Raw genomic sequence first — 24,406 nt, 5'->3', positions numbered from 1 at the left:
AATGCAAAGCTTGCAACCTGAAAGGGTGAAACAACCCAAGATGCAGTTTGTGGTTTTGTTTGTGTTAGTGTTTGGTAAACCAGAGGAGCAACAGCTTGAAAATCCAGGAGCAGACAAGGCTTCCCAGACAGTTCTATCTATGTCACCTCTTACAGCATCTACTATCTGTCCAGCTTGCTTTGATAACTGGCAATGATGAACATGGTTATCTGACCATTTGCTACACAAATCAAACCTCAGACTTCCCTTTCTCACTCACAGGTTGTCAAGCAATCTGGCTGCTGAGCCACTGATGCTCAGATTTTGCAGACTGACATGAAAATGAGACAGGGAGCAGTCTAGACTGGAAACCATTGTGTCAAAGAGGGTTTTGTGGCAATTCCCACCCATCATAGAATCATAGGGGTTGGAAGGGACCTCGAGAGATCATCGGGTCCAACCCCCTGCCAAAGCAGCTCCCCAGATCATATTGCACAGGTCGGTGTCCAGACAGGGCTGGAATCTCTCCAGAGAAGGAGACTCCACACCCCCTGGGCAGCCTGTCCCAGGGCTCCCTCACCCTCACCGGGAAGAAGTTCTTCCCCAGATTGGTGGGGAACTCCCTGTGCTCCAACTTGCAGTTATTGCCCCTTGTCCTGTCCCCACAAACCACTGAAAAGGGGCTGCCCATTTCCCCTGCATCCCATACTTAAGATATTTATAAACATTAATAAGGTCCCCCCATGTCATCCCTGATGACACTGTTAAAGGACACCAAATAAGCAGGAATTTGCACTGAAAGTCTCTGAAAGAAGAATGAGCAAGGTTTACCTGTTGGACATCAAACTGCTAAGAGCTATGCAAGCGTGAAAGAGGAGTCCTGTTCTCCTCAGTCTCTGCACTGATTAGGTGACCTCATGGCAGGGTGCATTGATTTGGACTTATTCTGCACCTTATCACCTGAACAATGCAATGTGAAGGAAGACCTCTTAGTTCACAATACCAGGAGTTAGAAGAGAACTTGTGGTAGGAAGGAAAACAGTCCTCAGGTCAAATGAATCCAGGCAATCATGCTACTAAACGCTTCTCCAGGAGCATGTGCAACATCCAAGCAGCTTGCAGAGGTAAGCATGAAGTTGGAGTGACTCTAAGTAAAGAAAAAAGGGTTGTGTCCTAAGGCACAGATTTCATTGGGCTGGTAAATGGTCCAGGGGAGAATGACATTGCTGAAAGGGGAACTGGGGCATCTTTGCAGCTCGTCAGCAGAAAGCTGTCGGGGTTTCGGTTCTTCAGCTGCATCATCTCTTGCTGACCTGGTTCTGACTTTTTTCCACACAGTAGCTCTCTCTCAGCATTGCTAATTAGTCCCCATTACTCACGTGCCTACGCCAACTAACTGCACACCACTACCAGGTAATAAAGGGAGGGACTTAACAGTAATTTTAACTGTTAGAAGTTATGTGGGATGGTGCAGACCTAACAAAGCTCCTTCTATAGCAAGTGGTAGAATGTTGAGACATTATCTAAATGGAGAAGGCAGTTCTATTTCAATGCCCTGGACTAATATTTGTTTGGTTCCTTGGAGGAGGGTTCCTCCATGTGTTTTTTGGCAGTCTGTTTCCATGCTTCAAATTCTTGGGATAGCCAGCTGGATGAACCTCAGGATGTGCAGGAGACCTTGTTGGAGAAAAGGTAGGAAACAAGCTAAGTTAGGCTCACATATACTGCTAGATACCTCCATGTGGGCAAGGTTATATCAGGTTTATATTAGTTTGAAGGGAACTAAAGGTGTGGATAGGAGTTCAGTGTTGTGATTGCAGATACTGTGGTGACTCTGAGTTAATTAACATTTCCTTGGACCAGTGTATATCTGCTAGGTCAAGGAAGGAAACCTGTGGCTGTGCTGTGACTAGGTTAAAAGCTGACCCACCTGATTTTCTGTGGAGTAGATGAGGGAGGGTTTGGACTGACGAGCACAGATGATGGGAATAACCCCCAGCAACAAAAGTTGGGATGATCACATCTCCAGCTAGCACAGCTGGACTTGGGAAGGATGCTTTTACCCAGGAGGACCTTGCCTCTCATTAGGAACTTGCATCCCTGACTTCTGCATTTCTGTAGCTCCTACATTTGCCGTTGCCTTTGCCAATGGCATTTTGCCAGTGCTTGCTGGTCACACCTCAATGAGACGGCAGCAAACGAAACATCCGCAGGGCAGCCTGCCTTTGAAACATGGAACATATTTCTTTTTATCTCTCTAAGCACTTTTAACCCAGGAGTGCTTTAAATAAACCCACCTGCCACGCTAGACATATACACCTACGCAAGTCCCATCCCGACCGCGGTAGAAGTGCTGTGTCAGTGTGCTCTACATTTGAAGCACAGGCTGGGGAAGGACATGGGGACGGAGAAAATGACGATTCCACTCCACAAAAATCCACCCAACACACTCACACAATTTTCCTCATGTGCCCACGTACTGAGGAACAGAAAATGGGTTGAAATGGGTTGGGCTGAAATTCACAGGTGGCATCGGAATTAAAACTCAGCAGCGGAACCACTGTTTTATTTTGGGGTATGGGGGGGGTAGTGTCTTTCCCCTCAAAGAATATTTTCAATTGTTGAATCTATACAGATTCCTCTCCAATCAGGTAATTAGGTGGATAACTAGGTTGTTGCTCATTGTTTTGGGGTTTCCCCCCCCCCCCCCACCCAGTCACTCTTCAATGCGGATCTATTTGGCATTGCTGGATAAACCATTTTCTTCCAGATATCTTAGTTTCTCTGTTGGTAAGGTGATGGTAATAACACAAGCCTAGGTGCAAATTTCTTATATCACAGAATCACAAGGTTGGAAAAGACCTTTAAGATCATCAAGTCCAACTGTTCCCATCCTAAGCTAAACCATATCCCTAAGTACCTCATCTACCCAGCTGTTAAACACACCCAGGGGTGGAGACTCAGCCCCCTCCCTGGGCAGCCTGTGCCACAGCCCCACAACTCTGCCAGGGAAGAACTTTGCCCTCCCAGCTGAGCTGACCCTGCCCTGGGGCAGCTTGAGCCCATTGCCCCTTGTCCCATCTCCTGGCCCCTGGCTGCAGAGACCATCGCCCACCTCTCTGCACCCTCCTGGCAGGGCAGGGGAGGTGGGGAGAAGGTCTCCCCTCAGCCTCCTCTTCTCCAGGCTGAACACCCCCAGCTCCCTCAGCCGCTCCTCAGAGGATTTGCCCTCCAGCCCCTTCCCCAGCCTGGTTGCCCTTCTCTGGACACGCTCCAGGACCTCAATATCCTTCTTATGGTGAGGAGCCCAGAACTGGCCTCAGTTATATGATCATAACCGAATGACTTCTTGTCTTACCAAAAAGGCTTCTTTAGAAAGAAAGGAGAATACCACAGGTTTATTCACTAAGTTTTATTACACAGAGATAAATAAGCAGATACATTATTACTAACTTTTCCAACAGCATAAATAGAATTACATAAATAGACCTTTCAAAGTGTAAACTTAAAGATGTGTAAAGAATTCCCATTACTTTTTCAGTGGGCACATGAAGGTGCCTAGATTCTGAAATCACAGAGTTCAAAATACTTTTTTTTTTTAATATATATAACAGAAGCTTCTTAATTTTTAATTTATTCTGATATATTCTATCTAACCATTATAGCTTGATTTGCTTTTGTTTATGCTGAATCAGCCCCTTCATTTAATCACTTTCAGGCAAGGAAACTCTCCTCTGTGGCTCCCTGCTCTCCCACTTCTTTCTCCCTTTAAGCCTGGTGTCGGATCAAGGGGGTGACACACGTGCAGCCCACGGTGATGATTTTCTTCTCCAGCCTGTATGACTGGTGGCAGCCCTTCTGTTCCCTCCGGAGGACCAGGATCTCCTGTTTGATGGGAACGGAGTTGACGCTGTGGTCCAGCTGCCCATCCAAATTCACACACCTGGAGTGGCGGCACTTGGCATCCGCGATCACCTGGGGGAAACGGTTGTGGTCCTCATCGATCCTGGGAGTTGACATGAAAGGAAGTATTTGAATGGGAAATGCTGCTCCATCTCCAGAGGCCTGAGAGTCTGGATCACTATGAGCTCCCAGCTTGTGAACATGTACCACCTGGTGGACTGCCTGTGAAGGGGCAGTAGACCCTCCACTACTCTAGTTTTTTTAAGAAATAGAATGTAGGTAAGTAAATACCTCAGGGTTTTTTTAAGTGTGAGCCATGCATGCCAAGGATCCATGCAGCTGGCCCTTGCAAAAGACTTACTTTAAATAGTCACTGACTTGGAAAGACTGATTAGAAATTATTTGAGCATCCCAACATGTCAGACTGACTAACGACCCAAAGACCTTCAGCTCCCCTCCAAAACATGAAATGGTCTTAGGGCTTGATATTGATGCTATTAAACCACCATTGAATTTGGTGCAGTGTTAGCCTTCCAATGTATTTTTTTTAATGATGTCTTAGGTAAAGAATGCTTTTGAAGAGAAAGCTTCTCAATATACAAATGGATTAATTAAATTACAAGAAATAAATTACTTTTCCTTCTGCAATTCATGTTTTTGCTCTGTGCTCCTTTCTGTATTGGTTATCCTTCAGAGAGGATTAGATGGACTGTGGATACCTTCTTTATTCCCAAAAATCTCTCAGCAATGAAACATTGACAATACAGATGTGGACCTAGCCTCTGCATTATTCTTCACCATTACAGCCAGTGTATTTCTAGCCTAGAGACCATACCTGTAATCCCAGGGAGCCAGAGAGCGTCTGCTGACATCGAGTGTTGTTTTGGTGTCCTGATTCATGCTGCTGATGCTTATATTGACTCTCACAGTCTGAGGGAATTTGGAGTCTTTTTGGGCCAGGCATCCAGCATATGCTTGCTTGAAGAGGTTCTCTGGCTTGAGTCCAGGTTGTATCACCTTCCCATAGGCAGAACTGCTGGCTGACAGCACAACCAGCACCATGAAGAGCAGTGACCTGAACTGAAGAGAATTGATGCATTTTAGGACACAGCGCAGGTACGTCTGCTTGTAACAACACAGCACACCTAGTGACACCTCTGTGGGGCTGGGAAATCCATCCACAGTCAGACTAGCTGGTAGTATACTGCAAGTTTGAGTAGTTACAGAAGATCCTGCCATACATCACACGTCCGTGCTTGCTTTCACTAGCTAAGTCTTACAGTGCAACAGGTAGCAAATTACACCCTGTTGTAATTCGGTGAGTAAAACAAGTAACCAGTTGTTCCAAATAAAGTAATACAGGAGACAGCAGAAAGGATATAACAGCAAAAAAAAGACACTCTAAGGTCGAGTTTTTAATGCACTTCTTGACTCTGGGGTATGTAGCAGTAACCCTGTTTGGTGGTATACCCACACAGTCTCACTGCTGCCCCATGCTGATGTTACTCAGCAGTGTCCTGCTTTAGTTATTTCCAACTACTAATGGTTTAAACAACCATTTAAACCACTGCTATTCCTGGCAGACATCTATTAGAATTTAAATATGTCTCTGTCAAATTGAGGGGGAACAGGGTGATGGGAGAGGGAAAGAACGAAGCGAGTTCTTACCAGAGAAGCATGAAGGTTCAGAGACATCTTCCTGTCTTCACTTGCTGCAGGTGATGCTTGTGCTGGGATCTGTTGAACTGAAGGTGTCTGGGCACGTTTGCAGGTGGGCTTTTTATAAGGGCTTCTTGTGCTGCCCCACTTAACCATTAATTGTGGGTTGTTTTTTTTTTCAAGGGTATAGGTGTATATTCCACTACGCACGTGAGAGGCAGGATATGGGCTCCCCCTTTCTTAGATCTGTGTCAGTGTGCTCAGAGTGACATTACCCTCAGCCATGTCACTCTTGTAACAACGACACACAAAAAAGAAATCAATGATGCCATTGGAAAACCACCAAAAACTGTCACGCACTACAGCAAGCAGATGCAAAGTATGTGACTGGGATTAGAGTCATCACCTAGTCAAACAAAAGTTGATGAGCTTCATGGTATTGATTTGGGATGCTGTATTAAAAACACTAGTGTCCCTGGTCTGTTTTCTCCTATGTTAGGCTGATGTCTTTTCATCCTGAATTGAGGATCAGTCTGGATCAGGCTATTTTTATTCATCTCTATACCTGAGGTGTGATTATGTTTGTTTTGACCAGAATGTTTTGTGAAAGAGGGTTTGCAAATTCAGTCATTCTCTGTCTGGAAAACAAAGCAAAACAAACAAACCCCCATGACCATTGATTTTGAGCTTGCTTCCTTTTCATTTCACTTCAGGCTCTTGTGCTGTGAGATGGGGCTGTGATCCTAGGGAAAGGTGGTCCAGGAACTGTGATGGATCTAGTTAAATCTTCCATTCCTAAGTTAGGGAGAGGACAAAGGGATTCAAGAGAAACCTTGTGAAGTCTGAGAGATGCAAAATGACTCATCTGGCAGGCAGGAGAACTGGAAGGATCTGCAGGCACCTCATTCATGGCATATAATTGATGGCATGCCACACTTGAGGGAGCTAAAATACTTCTTATTATGTAGCACCAAGGCATTATAACTCCCTGTGCCCTAGCCCTGTGTGCTGGGTGACAGGGATCAATGATTCTTTATAGCTCCTAATCCCACCCTGCTGTGTCTCCATCCTTGTAAGGCAAATATACCACAGCTGTAGCGTGCAGTCTTTAAATCCATATGCTGAAGCAGATGGACTCCATGTGACAGAGTGACAGTCAATCTCCCTTTCTCCTATTCAGGGTTCTTCTTCTAGATTTTCACTAAGATATGTAATGGGGCTGCAGATGTGGAGAGGTTGGGCTTCTTCAAGGCTGTCCCCTCTTTTGACTTTGGGTCATTGTTGTTGCTCAGGCTGGTAGCAACTGCCTCCATTTTTGTTCTTCTTAGGCAGATGTCCTGATGAACCCAGAATGCTCATTAAAAGCTGTGGGCTTGACCCTGAAAGAAATTTTACCTACAAGGAGGGATGTCTGCATTCATTCTTCTGTTTTCAGGGAGTTAAATTAACAGCCCTCTATTGTATTTTGGACACTGGGATAGATGGGATGCTCTGGGACAGGGTGTTTCTGTGGCATCATTCGATATCCTTTGTTGAGAGCTCAGACCTCTACAGTTACACCTATCAGCAGCAAAGTTGGGATGTGAGAAGTTTGGATAAAGGAGATACTGGATTAGGAACTAGAAACTTGAAGTCTTCTCCCAAGGAAATATCCCAACTGACAGCCTATGGAGTCTTCTCACTTTTTCTCTCCAGCAAATACTTCATGGCATAGCTAATAAATCAACATTTCCCAAAGGAAAAACTCTCCATTGAGAGTGCTACAAAACTTGGCACACAGAGAGAGGGGTTGGCTTGAGTCTCTCAGTCTCAGGTAATGATGCTGATGGTAATGAACTATGAGCTATAATAAACCAGTTGTGCCATCTTTCTAATGAGGTTCCTGAGAAGCTGTTTGGAGAGTAGATGAGTGAGAGACTGACACTAGAGTGCTGATACTGCTTGTAGGTGGAATTTGGGAGATTCTTGAAGAAGGGGATTATGATTTAGAAAGGAGGGGGTGGATGTTGAATTCATCCTTCTCTTTAACAGGTCTACTTTAGGAAATAACTCTCATCACTTTGCTCTAACAGTGGGTTAAAAGTATATAGGATATGCATGGAAAAGTTACACCCAGTGTAAGAGTCTTGTTCTGCAGAAGTGTGCCCTTTCTCAGGTCTAATTTTGGTGATGCTTTCAGATGCAATGAAGCAAAAAAAAGTTCTGTTTTTTTACATTTGATTACTTTTTCTCTGTAAGTCCAAATTTTACTCACCTTGTATCATCCAAAGGAAGATGCAAACAAGGGTAGCATTTAGTTTCCGGCTTCTGGGATGGCTGTGACCTATATCAGGTTGTTTAAAAGATGCTGATGCTTGAAATGTTAAATGTATAATTCAGTTTCCCTCTTAGAGTTACAGATGCACAGGTTAAAGGAAATGGTTCCCTCAGAAGGGGTTTTCTTTAACAACGTTTACTGAAAAAGCCATTCAAAGTGGGTCAGTTAGTTTTCCAATTTTAGAAGCAAGAAAGATTTCAAAAGCTTGCAAGGTAGCAGAAGGTCAGGTTCAACCAGCCTGACTCTAAATCCAGGATCCTCTACTCTAAATATGCCAGTGGTTTGGGTTACACCACTACGTGAAAGGTGAATAGTGAAGCTTGCAAGCACAGCTCATGTAACAGAACATCACAATGGGGGGAAAAAACAACCAAGAAACCATGGCAAAGCACCCTTCCATGGTTTATTTTGAACCATGAGTGCATTCTTTTGCAACTGTCACGGGTAAGATGAGAGGGTCTCAGGACCTCAGCATTCAGGGATGGAATAAACCTTCAGCAGCTTTGCAGATGATCATAAGAAAGGGAGCAAGGAAGACCCAGGGAACTACAGGCTGGTGAGCCTCACCTCTGTGCCTGGGAAGATCATGGAACAGATCCTCCTGGGTGACATGTTGAAGCACATGAGGGATGACTGCATGATCTGGGACAGCCAGCACGGCTTCACCAAGGGAAGGTCGTGCCTTACCAACCTGGTGACCTTCTCTGATGGAGTGACAGCATTGGTGGATAAAGGGAAGGTGACTGATGTCATCTACCTGGACTTGTGCAAGGCCTTTGACACAGTCCCCCACCACATCCTTATCTCTAAATTGGAGAGAAGTGGATTTGATGGGTGGATCATCCAGTGGACAAGAAACTGGTTAACAGACCATAGCCAAAGGGTGGTGGTCAATGGGTCTGTGTCCAGGTGGAGGCCGGTGACAAGCGGGGTCCCCCAGGGGTCTGTCTGGGGACCGGTGCTCTTTAACATCTTTATCAATGACATGGATGATGGAATTGAGTGCACCCTCAGCAAGTTTGCGGATGACACCAAGCTGAGTGGTGTGATTGACACAACAGAAGGAAAGGAAGCCATCCAGAGGGATCTTGACAGGCTGGAAAGATGGGCCCAGGGGAACCTAATGAGGTTCAACACTGCAAAGTGTCAGGTGTTGCACTTGGGATGGAAGAATCCCAGACACAGATACAGACTGGGAGAAGAGCTTCTTGAGAGTAGCCCTGCTGAGAAGGACTTGGGGATTGTGGTGGATGAGAAACTTAACATGAGGCAGCAGTGGCTCTTGCAGCTCAGAACAGGGATGGGATCCTGGGCTCCATCAGCAGAGGGGTGGCAGCAGGGACAGGGAGGGGATTGTCCCTCTCCGCTCTGCCCTCAGGAGGCCCCAGCTGGAGTCCTGTGTCCAGAGCTGGGGCCCCAACACAAGAAAGATGTGGGGCTGTTGGAGAGGGGTCAGAGGAGCCATGAAGATGATCAGAGGGCTGGAGCAGCTCCCCTATGGAGAGAGGCTGAGGGAGCTGGGCTGGGTCAGCCTGGAGAAGAGAAGGCTGTGGGGGGACCTTACTGCAGCCTTCCAGTCCCTGAAGGGAGCTTATAGGCAGGAGGGGAATCGGCTTGTTCAAAGGACAGAGACTGGCAGGACAAGGGGGCTGGAGTGAAGCTGAAGGAGGGAAGGGTTAGAGGAGATATTAGGGGGAAGTTTTTTACAGAAAGAGTGGTGAGGGGCTGGAAGGGGCTGCCCAGAGAGGGGGTGGGTGCCCCATCCCTGGAGGTGTTCAAGGCCAGGTTGGATGGGGCCCTGGGCAACCTTGTGTAGATCCATGCCTGGAGGTTGGTGGCCCTGCCTGTGGCAGGGAGTAGGAACTCTGTGATCCTTGGGGTCCCTTCCAACCCAGACCATTCTATGATTCTATGACACCAAATTGAGTGGTGCGGTTGACACCCTAGAGGGACAGGATGTCATCCAGAGGGAACTGGACCAGCTAAAAAGGTGGGCCCATGAAGTTCAACAAGAAGAAGTGCAAAGTCCTGCAATTGGGTTGGTACAATCCTTATTATGAACACAGGGTTGGGGATGGTGTGATACAGAGCAGCCCTGAGGAAAAGGACTTGTGGTACTGATGGACATAAAGCTGGACATGAGCCAACAATGTGCCCTTGCTGAATGCAAAGGGCATCCTGGTCTGCATCACCAGGAGTGTGACCAGCAGATTGAGAGGGGTGATTCCCCCCCTCTACTCTGCTCTTGTGAGACCCCACCTAGAGTGCTGTGTCCATCTCTGGAGTTCTAAGCACACAAAGGACATGAATCTCTTGGAGCAGGTCCAGATGAGGCCACAAGTATGATCCAAAGGCTGGAGCACCTCTTCTATGAGGACAGTCTAAGAGAGTTGGGCTTGTTCGGCCTGGAGAAGGCTCTGGAGACACAGAAGACTTCCAGTACCTTAAGGGACCTCCAGGAAAGCTGGGGAAGGACTGTTTGTAAGGACATGTAGTGATAGGATGAGGGACAATGATTTTAAACTAGAGCAGGGCAGGTTTAGATAAGACATTAGGAAGAAGGTCTTCACTCTCAGAGTGGTGAGACACTGGCACAGGTTGCCCAGAGAAGTAGTAGAGGTCCCATCCCTGGAGACATTCAAGGTCAGGTTTGATGAATCTCTAAGCAACCTGCTCTAGTGAAGATGTCCCTGCTCACTGCAGGGGGTGGAAGTAGATGGGCTTTGAAGGTCTCTTCCAACCCAACACATTCTATGATTCCATTATTCTATTTTTCCTCCCAAATATCTGAGGTAGAAATCATGACCTCCTACTGCACGCCTAAATTTTCCAAACACAGATAACTCAGTATCATGGTTATTCATTAGCTGTGGTGGCTTTCCATGTGTGATAGATGTTAGGTATCTATTGGTATCTATTAGTAACTGGGGCATCAACATAAAGGAATTAGGCAGCTCAGTCTTTTATGGTTGCTCTTTGGAGGAAAGGGGGAAAGAAAGTGCTTCCAGATATGTGAGTCTGGCTTACTGAGATGCAGGAATGTTATGCCTGCTCTGTAGTAATTAATAGATGATTGATACATAATGTGAATGTACTCTGGGTAAGTGGAGAGGGGCTTTACGCCACCATGAGGTGGGAGGAGCTCTGATTACAGTTGGACCGTGAGCAGCAGCAGTATTACTACTTGTGTTATTGCAGTGTCCAAGGGTCCCTTACAAAGCTGGGGCAAATTAGCTCCTGACAGCTAATGGAAGGGACAGAATCTCCTGGTACTTGCCTGCATGATAAGGAAAGTTTGAGAAATACAAGGACTGGCTGATCAGAGGGGATCTAGGCTGAAACCAGATCACCAGAGCTGGTAAAGAGCACCAATGATTTAATGTGTCTCCTTATTTATTTGGTTTGGTGATTGTCAATGATGTTAATGGCCAGATAGTTTTGTTATCAATTCTTTAATTATCCATGCTTTATTTTCATCACTTCACAGAATCATAGAATCACAGAATCATTAATGTTGGAAAAGACCTCCAAGATCATCCAGTTCAACTGTCCCCTACCACCTCTATCACTTACCAACACACATCCCTAAGTACCTCATCCAACCTTTCCTTGAACATCCCAAGGGCTGGGGACTCCACCACCTCCCTGGGCAATACATTTCACTCCCACTTATAAGCTGCAGAAGAAGAAACCCTTTATGCATGAAGTTGGCTCGTATTCAAGCTGGTGGAATGGTTTATACAAACAATTAACTGATGTTGTCTTCTCGCTTCCTGTGTCTCGCCCACACTTTGGCCCTAGCGAATGGCAGGAAGCAGAGGGAGAAGGACTTGGGGGTCCCTGCTGTTGCCCTGCACCCCAACAGCCCCTGCCTGCAATGCAGGGCTATTGTAATTAAAATTTATTTGAAATCAGGTGGATGCTGAAGGTCACCAGGAAATCCTTGATGCATGCATTCTTATCTCAAAAGCAGCTGCCAGCTGCAGGGTTTTTTGGTCTCTTTCACCTCCAGCTACAGCTACTTTTATGACTATTTCTGCAGAAAATAAGAAGTAGCTGTACTAGAGTGCCCAGAGTTTCCAAAATTGAAAATCTAAGGCAAACAGGGAGAAAAACATAACACACACTTGTCTGGAGAACATTTGAGAGTCAGTTCCATTGGGGGAGCAGGGGGAAGGGAAGAAAGATAAATTCTCCTTGTGTAGTTTTATCAGTTCTGGCTGTTAGAATTTGCAACTACAAGTTTCTGACAGATGGACACAGCTTGTGGATCTGTGTATCACCCCTGGCTTCAGCAAGATGACAAAGTGAGCAGTGCAGCAGGTACACAAGGTTATCTATGAAGTTGTGTGTGCTCCCCAGGCTGATGCAAAAGAGGAGAGATACTAGAGTATGGGATTCTTCATTTTGTGCTTTCAGTTGCCTCATGAGGGTGAAATTTAGTCCCTGGTGTGGTGAGGCTTATGTCTTTGGGAAGGCTTCCAGACAGCATGATGCAAACGAGAACATGACCCTGAAATCTTCAACCATTTCTGGATGGGGACTGGGACATGGTGGTGTAGTTTTGTGTGGCTGGGGTCTGGTGGAGCAGGCGGCTGCAGGGGGGTGTTCAAGGAGCAGCCAGAAGCTCTCTGCAGGCCCCACAGAGCAAACACCAGCCGGCTCAAGGCCGGAGTCGTTGCTGACCAAGGCCCAGCCCATCAGCCATGGTCACAGCGCCTCTGGGAGTCACACTGAGGAGAAAAAAACCCACAAGCAGCTGCTTTTTTCCCCCAGAGAAGGGAGTGAGAAGATGTAAAGAACTGTGCAGGCACCAAGGGCAGGGAAGCGGGCAGGAAGGAGGCCCATGGAGAGGCCCCAGGCAGGAGCAGGGGGAGACAGACAGGAGATGCTGTAACTGCATTGCAGCAAGCCCTTGCCAGCACTTGCAGTCTGTGGAGAGAGACAGAGGCACAGAGATGAGTGAGGGAGAGAGACCCATGTCAGAGCAGGTTTACGAGGGGGTTAGCTTGTGACTCTGTGGAGGACCAGGCTGGAGCAGTCTGGGCCTGAGACACTGAGAGACACTGTGATTGATGACTGCCCCATAGCAGTGACCCACGCTGGGGCAGCTGGGGAAGAGCTGAAGCCCTATGGGAAAGGACTCATGTTGGACAAGTTTGTGGAGGACTGTCTGCCATGGGCGGGACCCCACAGTGCAGCAGGGGAAGGGGGTGAGGAACTGACTGAAACCCCCTCCCCCAGTCCCTGCCCCTCCCTGTGCCACAATAAGGGGAAAGAAGGGAGAGAAATCCTGACTAAAGTGAAGTCTGCTGAGAAGGGCGGGGTGGGGGGAGGTGCTTTAAGATCTGGTCCCACTTCTCATTACCTGACTCTGGTGTCACTAGGTGTGCAGTGCAGAGTTTTCTTTCCTTTATTCTGTGTTGAGTCTGTTTTTCCCGTGATGCTGATTGCGGAATGATCTCTCCCTGCCCTTATTTGGACTCTCAATATCTATTTTCTCCCCTGTCCAGCTGAAAAGGGGAGTGATAGACCAACTTTGGTGGGCGTCTGGCCTCCAGACAGGCCTAAACCACCACACATTGGTAAGACGAGGCAGCATTGCTGAAGAACAGCAACCTCCCTCCAATCTCAGTTCTCATTTGTACTCTCTGCTGCCCCGGGCTGTGGTGATGCCCATGAGGTTTGGGATCCAGCGCCTTGAGCTGCTCAGTGGAGGGGAAGTGGTCCTGTGCGGCACCTGTGAACTCTCGTGGTTTTGGTAGTGATGAAAGGCAACGGCGTAGGAAAGAGACTTGTGTGCTGCTTTTGAGAGGTTGGTGCTACGTGCCAAAACGCCAGTCCTTAGCCAGCAGCTGCTCAGCCACCAGCTTGTGTTCCACTGCCTACTGCTTTCCAACCACAGGTTCAGAAAGTTAGTTTATATCACCAATGGACTCAGTGTACCTATCTCCCAAGGCTTACACTCAGCACTGCCAGGCAGGTTTGATATGGCAAGCTGCAGAAATAAAGACATTTCTACTGTGGCTATTTGCCCCACTGCTGGGTAAAATATGAAAACCTCAGTCATCCATCATCTCATTTTATGAAGTCAAGCTCTTTTTATTTTCTTTTCTTCAGAAAAATGACTCTTGGCCACATTTTGTGTGCAGGAAAGTGTCATAATTGAAAAGTATTAAGAATAACTGACTCAGCGTGGCTTTCTTGAGTTGGAAATGTGCAAATAAGGATCCTAATTTTCAAGCCCTTTCACCTAACTGGGGCTTGAGTTGTCTTTTTTTGCCTTTTCTTTTAAATAAGAAAAGGAAATTAATCATTTTTCCAAACGCGTGCAGACTTTAACCGCAGTGATTGAAAGTTTCCAGAACTATCCCAGGCAGAGGTTTCAGAGAATAACCACTGCTGACAGTCTCCTTCTCTGAGACATGCACCCTCTGCTGCGGTGGGGTGGGGTCACAGGGTGGGTGACAGAAGCCTGCTGTCCTCTTTTAACCTGAGTGATGCCTTTTAACCAGACCTGGTTCTTTCCCTGCTGATGACATGGGTACAGGGGCAAAATGAAGAGGTGTACACCAAATGGATCTCCTTGAGTAACTTCTCTGTTGAAATAGAGCACCACTGCTGCTTCTAACAGATCTTTATTCAGGGTGAACTGACTATATTGACCCCAAGTAGGGCTAGGAAAATAGATTCTGGTCCTGTCTGTATTTCAACCAATGTGCAATCCTGCATGATCATTTATTTCCTGTATAACAGCTTCTCTATCAATTCTGGAGGTTATCATCTGTTCCCAGTGCTTGCTTGCAGACCCTGGTCTCTTAATTTCCCACTGCAAAGACTAGGCAAGGAATGACAGCCGACAAGTTAACCCCAAAATGGATATAGGGGTGAGAAGGACCAGTATCAAAGCCCAGCAAACCATAAGGGTTGAGAGCTTTTCTTTCTTCAGTCCCCTTTGAACCCAGAGTAGATGGGACCACAGGAACATGCATCATCCTAGATCAGGAGAAGGAAGCAATAGTCTGAAGGAATGAAGAGTCTGTGGTTCCAACGATAGAACCAATGGTCAGGTCATAGAATCATAGAATTGTAGGGGTTGGAAGGGACCTCCAGAGATCATCGGGTCCAACCCCCCTGCCAAAGCAGCTCCCTAGGACATATCACTCAGATAGGCGTCCAGACGGGTCTTGAATATCTCCAGAGATGGAGACTCCACCACCTCTCTGGGCAGCCTATTCCAGTGCTCTGTCACCCTCACTGGGGAAAAGTTCTTCCACATGTTGGTGTGGAACTTCCTGTGCTCCAACTTGCAGCCATTGCCCCTTGTCCTGTCCCCACAGACACTGAAAAGGGTCTGGCTGATTCCCCCTGCATCCCCTGCTTAAGATAATTATAGACTTTAATTAGGTCCCCCCTTCGTCTTCTCTTCTCAAGGCTGAACAGTCCCAACTTACTCAGCCTTTCCTCATAGGGAAGATGCTCCAGGCCCTTAATCATCTTCGTAGCCTGGGTGAGACCGAAGACAAGAGTACTGCAGTTTACTCTGACTTTGTAAGCACGAGATTGTATGATCAGCATTGTTGTAGAGTCCCTTAAAGGACACAACCCACAGCCCCAAAATCAACTGAGTGTGTCTCATGATCCCGCCCACAAATGAAGAGGTCACAGGATCCCATAATGAAGTAGCCCACATCGTGTGAAAGAGTCAGCTCTTGGATACTTGAGGATCTTTTGATATTTCTGAGTCCAAAGCCTCACCCATCCAGCAAACAGTATCTATACCATATCAACATGAGAAGATATGGACAAAACCTTGGCTGACCATGGCTCATCCAAGCTGTATCTAGGGCAGAGAGTCAGAAGGAATAAATTAGGATGCAAATTATTTGCTTGCAAAAGACTTGATCAGCTAATTCACTTGTTTGATAATTTATTTGCAAAAGACAGCTCTGCCAGAGTGGAGTTTTATCTGAGGCTGCATCTCATAAGCCTCCCACCCAAGGAGCTCTGTGGCCACAGTTCTCATAAACGCTGCTATAAATCCTCCTTGTTGTTAGTTGTGCCAGTCTAATTCGGTAGAAGATGTTATGAAGCAGTGCACAGACAAAGGTCTCACATGGACTACAGAGGCACTGCAATGACCCTCTTTTGGTCTTTGCCTCACTGTTGTTCATCTGGGAAGTAGGAAATGTCTGGTTTCTCCACCAGAGAAGCTCTGGGCAATGGATTACAGACAATGGTGGAAATGTTTGGACAGGACAGCAAATGATGCCCTTTCATAGGACACCATGAACCCATGTGGAGTAGATGCTCCCACAGAATCACTAGGTTAGAAAAGACCTTTGCGATCAAGTCCAACCATACTTGTCCTCTACTAAACCATATCCCTGATCACCTCATCTACCTGTCTCTTAAATACATCCAAGGATGGTGTTCTGGTTCTGGCCAGGCCAGACTTAACCTCCCCAAGCAGCCAGCACAGGTGAGCTGAGATAGATAGCACAGGTGAGCTGAGTTATCTGGGGTTGTTTTCCACCCCACCTGACATCACTCCCCCATAAAAGGGGCTGGTTGGGGGAGGGGTACTGGTTGGCTGCCTTCAGAGCAGTTGGAGTGTGGTGGGTGTGTTGGACTGCTCCTCATGTTGCAGAGCACTCTATGCTTCTCAGGTCAGTAAGTTACTCTGTGTTGTCACTGGGTGTGAGTGTAATTTGTTATGATTGTTTTACTTCCATGGTGCTTTTTGTCAGTAAACTGTCTTTATCCCAGTGTATGGAGGCTCTGCCTCTTTCTTTGGAAGTGAGTGAGAAGCTTGTGGTGCTCAGCCATTTGTTGGGGCTGAGCCACCACAGTTGGTGACCCAACCACCTCCCTGTGCAGCCTGTTCCACTGCCTGATAACCCTTTCAGTGAAGAACTTATTCCTAATGCCTGATCTGAACCTGCTCTGATGCAGCTTAAGGCCATTTCCCCTTGTCCTATCACCTGTTGCTTGGGCAAATAGATCAACACCCACTTCTCTACAACCTCCTTTCAGGTAACTGTAGGTGGTGATAAGGTCTCCCTTCAGCCACCTCCAGGCTGAACATCCCCAGCTCCCTCAGCTGCTTCTTGTAAGGTTTGTTTTCCAGCACCATGGATTTATCATCTGTGGACTAATGAAGTTATTTGCATAGTTATGAATGCATGATTATTGTGGTAACAGTCCAGATATGATCATCTTTGTATCCAAACTTCATTTCAAAAGAAATGTGCCATTTTAAAAATACCCATGCTTGAAATTAAGTCTCTCCAGATACACTAAACCTTGGAATAGAATACACATACTCAGGAATAGAGGAAGCTATTGCATTAAACAAGCTGAATGGGGTAGGCAGAAATCAAATTTAGGATTGAAGGTGGATTTTCTGATTGCTCTGTACATTATGTGTATAAGCCATACTGCGTGGAGGAGTGTGAAGCTTGTGTAAATACACAGAGTCAGATGCATAACTGCAAGGAAACTGGTTTCCCTGAAATAATCAGTTAAGGATTTGCTAAAAGCTTTTTCAAAATATGAGCTGAATTTTACTCTCCCTTCTTTCTTCCCTTCTTTTTTTGTTCCTTTGAAGACTGAAATCACAGAATCACAGCATTGTAGGGGTTAGAAGGGACCTCCAGAGATCATTGAGTCCAACCCCCCTGCCAAAGCAGGGTCCCTAGGACAGGTCGGTGTCCAGATGGGGCTGGAATCTCTCCAGAGAAGGAGACTCCACACCCCCCTGGGCAGTCTGTCCCAGGGCTCCCTCACCCTCACTATGAAAAAGTCCTTCTGCATGTTGGTGTGGAGCTCCCTGTGCTCCAAATTGAGGCCATCACCCCTTGTCCTGTCTTCAGATATTAATGTGGAATGTGCCTACCTGAGGAGGTAGCTCTTGCTGCTTTCTACCACCTTGCAAAGCCTTACTCTGCACATCCCTGCAGGGATGTGTCCCCAGTGCTTCCAGCTCCCTTGATGCTTGGGCATTTCTCTGGCTTGCCACTGGAGATAGGATTCAGCTCTTAAAGCAGCAGGGCAGGAGATGCCAGACAGCACAAGGCTTCTGTGGTACAAGAGCTGATGACTGATAAGCAACATCTATACGACAAGCGGAAGGAGACAAGCAGGCAGAGTACCCAAATGTCTCATCATCCCAATCTGAAGTTTGTTTGCAAAGGATTCAAGAAAGGTTTTACCATATAAAGTTGCACTAGGCAAAGCAAAATTTTAATCAGATGGTGGGGTAATTGCTTGTCTGTCTTATTTTCTTTCTTGATAGCAAAGGGAGGCATTGGCAGAGGCTTTCTGCAAATGAGTAGGTGACCTTTGTTCCCTTAGGGGAGAGAAAAGGTGTTTTAAACTGGATTAAATAGTCTCATGCCCTGGCAGAACCTGGAGTTATCTGAGGAAAGAGCAGGTAAATAGTATCTGGTCAAGAGATGGGTCTTGGTCCTTCCCCTCATGGGAGAATTATGAGAAAGGGTAGAATGCTGATGCTCTTTCCCTTGGACAGCAAGCGTGGGCAGTGCTTGATAACGATGCTCAGAAGCTTTTTGGATGATAAATATTGAAAGACTGACGTAATGAAGTGGATTACATCAGGCTTACTTAAACATTCTGGTTTGTATTTTTGATAAGAATAAATAGAGACATATATAGTTCCTTTGGAAAAATGGCCTTTTGGGGTGAATGTAACACTTCCTGAAAACTGACAGTTGTGACAACTAATGCCCAATAAAACTGCATTTTATTTTGCAGACTGTTCTCAAGCTGGATTTACACTGTTCTGCCACTTACTGTTAACAAGGAGTTTATGGCCATTACCCCATGTCCTGTTGTTACATGACCTTGTGAAAAGTCCCTCCCCAGCTTCCTTGTAGGCCCCTTCAGGTACTGGAAGGCTGCTCTAAGATCTCCCTGCAGCCTTCTCTTCTCCAGGCTGAACAACACCAAATCTCTCAGCCTGTCCTCATTGGGGATGTGCTTCAGCCCTCTGATCATCTTTGTGGCCTCCTCTGGACCTGTTCCAACAGTTCCATGTCATTCTTATGTCAGGGGCCACAGAACTGGACACAGTACTGCAGGTGAGGTCTCACCAGAGCAGAGGGCTAGAATCACTTCCCTCAACCTGGTCATGCTTCTCTTGATGTACCCCAGGATCCAATTGGCCCTTTGAGGGTGCACTCAATCCCACTGTCCATGTTGCTGACAGATGTTGAACAGTGCTGGTCCCAGTACCAATCCCTGAGGAACACTGCTCATCAACAGTCCCCATTCAGACACTGAGACACTGACTGCAACTCTGAGTGTGACCATCCAGCCATTTCCTTAGCAAGTGAGTACTTCTTCCATCAAACCTGTATTTATCTAATTTATTGACCAGGATGTTGTGTGGGACAGTGTCAAATGCTTTGCAGAAGTCCAGATAGATGATGCCAGTAGCTCTTCATTTATCCACTGATGTTGTAACTCCATCATAAAAGGTCACCAAGTTTGTGAGGCGTGACTTGCCCTTGCTGAAGCCATGTTGGTTACCACTGATCACCTCATCTTGATTATCCATGTGCCTTAGTGGAGCCTTCAGGAGGATCTGCTCCATGATTTTACCAGGCACACAGGTGAGCCTGTAGTTTCTTGGGTTGTCATCTTTTCCCCTTCATGAGAATAGTTATGTTTCCCCTTTTCCAGTCAACAGGAACTTCACCAGAGTGTCATGACCTTTTGAATACAATGGATAATGGATTAGCAACTTTATCTGCCAGTTCCCTCAGGACCTGTGGATGGATTTCACTTGTGCACCTTCAAGTTCTTTAGATGGGCTCAAACCTGATCTTCACTTACTCTACTTTCTCCCAGTTCTTACCATTGCTTTCTCCAACTTTGATGGTGTGGCTGGAGCCCTTACTAGTGAAGACTGAGGCAAAGATGTTGAGCACCTCGGCCTTCTCTACATCCCTTGTGACCACATCTCCAGTTTCCTTCTGGAGAGGGCCTACTTCTTCCCTAGCCTTCCTTTTACAACTCACATACCTGTAGAAATTCTTGTTCCCCTTTATGTCCCTGGCTGGATTTAATTCTTTCTGGGCTTTAGCTTTCCTAAAATGGTTCCTGGATACTTAAACAGCCTCTTTGTATTCTTCCCAATTGACCTGTTCGTGCTTCTGCTCTAGAGACTTTCTTCTTGCACCCACTAAGTCCAGAACCTACTTGTTCATCATGGAGGCCTCCTGACATTTTTGCTCATCTTCCACTTTTTTGGGATGCACTGCTCCTGCCACAAAGAGGTTCTGCACTGGCACCTCTGGCTCTCAAGGAGTTTTCTTCCTCCTGCTAGTCCCTGTCCCAGCCGTTTGCCATTTCTTACCAGTGTTGGGTTCAGCTCTGGCTGGATCTGCTGGTTGGGGAATGGAAGTGTGTGCAATGGAGGAGTTTGTCTTTCACTTAAGCCTGTGGAAAAAAAAAATCACACTGCTCTCTCCAGGCCCCTTCATTACTGTTGTGCCAGGACTAAATATGCTGCTCTTGTCCTACAGATCTCAGTGGAGAAAGGAGCAAGCTTTTGTCCTGCAGTGCTTACTCCACGGTGGAGAAAGCCCAACCACATTCAGTTCAATGATAAATGTAGCTTCTTGCTTTGAAAAACATTTCTAAGGAGACCAAAATGGCTCAAATCCACTGGAAAGCAAAGCAAACCAAAATGTTTTTTCTTTCTTTTTATCAGATAATGTAACCTTGAAAGAAATTGGACTTTTGATCCTAAGTGAATCAATATATTTTGTTCAAGATCGTCATACAACAAAAATATGAGCTCTGAGTATACACAAAGACCTTTATTTTTACTAGTTGTTAATACTTTTAATTTATGGCAAGGTAAAATATTGCTTGGTGGAAGCTCTGTGTACACTAACACACATAGGGGAAGGTTATCCCTTGCCCCCTTACTCCAAGGCAAAGGATGCTCACCAAGAGGGAACATCACATCACAAAGCCAAAGCACAGAATCACAAGGTTAGAAAAGACCTTTAAGGTCATCAAGTCCAACCATTCCTGTCCTGTGCTAAACCATATCCCTGAGTACCTCATCTACCCATCTGTTAAACACCCCCAGGGGTGGGGACTCAGCCCCCTCCCTGGGCAGCCTGTGCCACAGCCCCACAACTCTGCCAGGGAAGAACTTTTCCCTCCCATCTGAGCTGACCCTGCCCTGGGGCAGCTTGAGGGGAAATGTCCCCTTGTTCCATCTCCTGTACCCTGGCTGAAGAGACCATCATCTACCTCTCTACACCCTCCCTTCAGATAGTTGTAGGTGGTAATAAGGTCTCCCTTCAGCCTCCTCTTCTCCAGGCTCAACACCCCCAGCTCCCTCAGCTGCTCCTCAGAGGATTTGCCCTCCAGCCCCTTCCCCAGCCTGGTTGCCCTTCTCTGGACTCACTCCAGGACCTCCATGTCCTTCTGATGATGAGGAGCCCAGAACTGGACCCAGCACTCGAGGTGCAGCCTCACCAATGCTCAAATGTTCAATTCTGTCTTGTTTCACGTATTTTATTTTCCCTCACTTTGTGGAGCAAGAAAGCACTTGTTCCCCACTCAAAGTTTTGACAGGATTTTTCTGAGGTGCTTGGCCAGACAGTTGGCTGAAATCTATTTTCCTTTTGAAGTTGTGGGGCTGCTTCCACTTAGGTGGAACTTTTTCAAAGGGCAGAAGCTGGCAGGACCAGGGGAATAGAGTGAAGCTGAAGGAGGGAAGGGTGAGAGGAGAGACTGGCGGGAAGTTCTTTCCAGAGAGAGTGGTGAGGGGCTGGAACAGGCTGCCCAGAGAGGGGGTGGGTGCCCCATCCCTGGGAATATTCAAGGCCAGGTTGGCTGGGGCCCTGGGCAACCTTGTGTAGCTCCAGGCCTGGAGGTTGGTGTCCCTGCCTGTGGCAGGGGGGTTGGAGCTCTGTGATCCTTGGGGTCCCTTCAAACCCAGACCATTCTGTGAGTCTATGTGCTGCTTTTCCTGGGTTGTTCTTATTTCAATTTTGAGTTTGATTTTTCCTTGGTTGTTTTTTTGGAGGTAGTTATATTTTTGTTTGCCTTGGTTTTATTTTGGGGGTTTGTTTTTGGTTCTGGGCTCTGTGTTTTTGTCTTTATGGTTTTGTGTCTTTTAGTTGTGTTTTTATTTTGTGTGGTTTTTTCATTGTGGTTTTTATTTTTATTTTTGTTTTTAATATGAGTGTGGAGTCTCTTTCTCTGGGGACATTCAAATGTCACCAGGATGTGTTCCTGTGTGATTTAGTCTGGGTGCTCCTGCTCTGGCAGGGGGGTTGGACTAGGTGATCTTTTGAGGTCCCTTCTAACACTTAACATTCTGTGGTTCTTTGATTCTGTGAAGAGAAGATCACCATTTTAATGGTGAAGAATCCCTGGCTGAAAGACCAGGAAGAGCAGCCCTAGGACTAGCCAAAACTGCTGTCCCTTGGGTTAACCCCAACCCAAGTTGTGTTGATGTAAGGGAGGCCATGCATAGGCAGATGCAGTGTCTGGATGTGCTTGGACATGCCATGCCATATGCTGAGGCAGTGTCTTGGCAGGGGAAGTGTTCAAACCCATGCTGTGGCACACAAGAGAGTCTCAGCTAAGGGAAATCCAGCTAGTTTATTATCAACACAGAACCTCTCCCTTACAGACTTTTAATTACTGACTTGGGTTTTGAGAAACAGAGGAAAACTATTGAGCAGACACCTAGGGAAAAACCTTCCTCCCCTTCTCCAGGCTCAGGTTCAACCCAACTCGTGTCTTCTCCAGCCCCTTTGTCACCACACACCATGCTCAGTCCTCCTAGTCCCTTTGGTGAGTCCTTCAGGGGTCCCTGTTCCAGTGTGGGCTGCCCATGGCTGCCCTCAGAGATGCCTTCTCTGTCACCAGCACGCCTCTGCATCAAGATGGACTGACCAAGGTACCCATTATCTTGGGAACCTTAGTCAGATGTTTGTAGTCCCCTTGCTGCACACACAGCCCTGTGCAGGAAGGGACAGGGTGTCCATCAGGTGCCTCAGAGCCCCCTTGTTTCTTTGAGGATTTGGCCCATCACTGCTTCCTTCCCACCACTGCTCACACAGTCTCCTCCTCTCCGTCAGCTGTCTGGGACCTGGGTTAGTAACTGGCCTCCTCCAGGGATTTGTTTGAATGCAGTGATGTGGTGGTGGCTGAGTGTGGGCATGGCCAGAGGGGTCCAGCAGGTCTCAAGGAGAAACAATGTCCCTTGCCTCAAGTTCTTTCTGTAGCAGAAATACTTCTAAGTATTGTGCTGGGACTGCTGGATCTTCTGTTAGGGCTGTTTCTTATTTTGGATGGGACCACATTCCCAGGTATTTCCTGCCATGGGAAATATGCCTTGGCTAGCTGAGGATTGCATATCCTGATGCTTTCTTTGCCCACTGTGGTAGGATGCTCTGGGTATCTATTGCATAATCCAGTGCTGGAACCTGCAGGCAAACCCTGTGCAGATTGTGGTGTTACTGCAGGGCAGTGCTGAGGCTGAGCAGACTGGAGGAGCAGTGAGAGAAGAGATGTTAAAATAATCCCCTGCTGAGTCATCTCCAGGAACTGATTCAAACTGGGAACAGGTTGCCTGAAGAGCTAAGAGATCTCCAGGGATCTGGAACTGTGAAATACTTTATCCCTGCCCATGTGGTGGTTACAGTCCATGAGCTGTCAGTGATGATGCAGTCCTTGTTCATGATGAATTGTGTTTCTGGCATGAGAGGGCAACTGGATATTTTAGAGCAATTTGTCTTTTGACCTGAATTTGCTGAAGCTTTTACATTCAGGAATGCCAGCAAACCCATGCAATGTGCATACTCCTCCTTGCCTCTCAACCCCTCTTCCCCCCAGCGTGTGATGGGGATGTAATATCTGGTGTCCTTTGTTAAGTCACACACATGAGATCCTGGCCAGACTGTGCTCCTGTGTGTCTGGATCTTCCAAAGAATGACATTGGCTATGGATACCTAGCAGAAATGAAGTTGGGCTCTAAATTATCCCCTAGGGAAAAATCAGGGACTGGGAATACGTGGCACCCCATGGAGCATGGCTGTCCCATAGCAAAGACCCAAGCTGCTTGGGACACACTGACACCAGTCCTTGCTCAGTACAGTTTGCATTCTCCTCTCTATCCATCCAGAAAAAAATATAAAGCCATCATGGATGGTGAACACAATGAACTTATGTTAGTGTGAATCTCTTCATTTATTTAGTAATAGCTTTGCACTTTTTTTTTGGCAGGGTGAGGGCAAGGAGCATCTTGCTGAATTGGAGGTGTAAGGTTAAGACACCTAAAATCATTGCCTGGCCCTAAGAACAGGCCAGGCCCTGTCAGCAAAGCTATTTTCAAGTTGTTTGGCTGGTTTCCTTCAGATGCTGAAGTGTGGTGTGGATAGGAAGATTCAGAAGATACCTCACATGAAGATATGTGAGGTGATGTGTGTGTTGTGGGCTGAAGCAGCTATGGGATAACTCATTTGCTGTTTCCTGTCAGTCACAAACCTT

At 46.7% G+C, this 24,406-nt stretch overlaps 1 protein-coding gene across 1 annotated transcript; it reads right to left on the bottom strand.

Annotated features, from left to right (window-relative positions):
- Positions 1 to 3,747: 3,747 nt before the first annotated feature.
- LOC311189974 (interleukin-17A-like) lies at positions 3,748 to 5,672 on the bottom strand (the record flags this gene model as incomplete). Its single annotated transcript, XM_084261790.1, has 3 exons — positions 5,551 to 5,672; positions 4,718 to 4,962; positions 3,748 to 3,985 (listed from the first exon to the last, which is right to left on the bottom strand). Exons 1-3 carry the CDS (start codon positions 5,575 to 5,577, stop codon positions 3,748 to 3,750), a joined length of 510 nt encoding a protein of 169 aa, XP_084117916.1. The 5' UTR covers positions 5,578 to 5,672.
- Positions 5,673 to 24,406: the final 18,734 nt, after the last annotated feature.

The sequence above is a fragment of the Gallinula chloropus genome, assembly GCF_964237585.1.
Source record: "Gallinula chloropus genome assembly, chromosome: 3".
Lineage (NCBI taxonomy): Eukaryota > Metazoa > Chordata > Aves > Gruiformes > Rallidae > Gallinula > Gallinula chloropus.
Note: the sequence above shows the minus strand (reverse complement) of the source record. Positions and strands in the feature narration are given on the sequence as shown.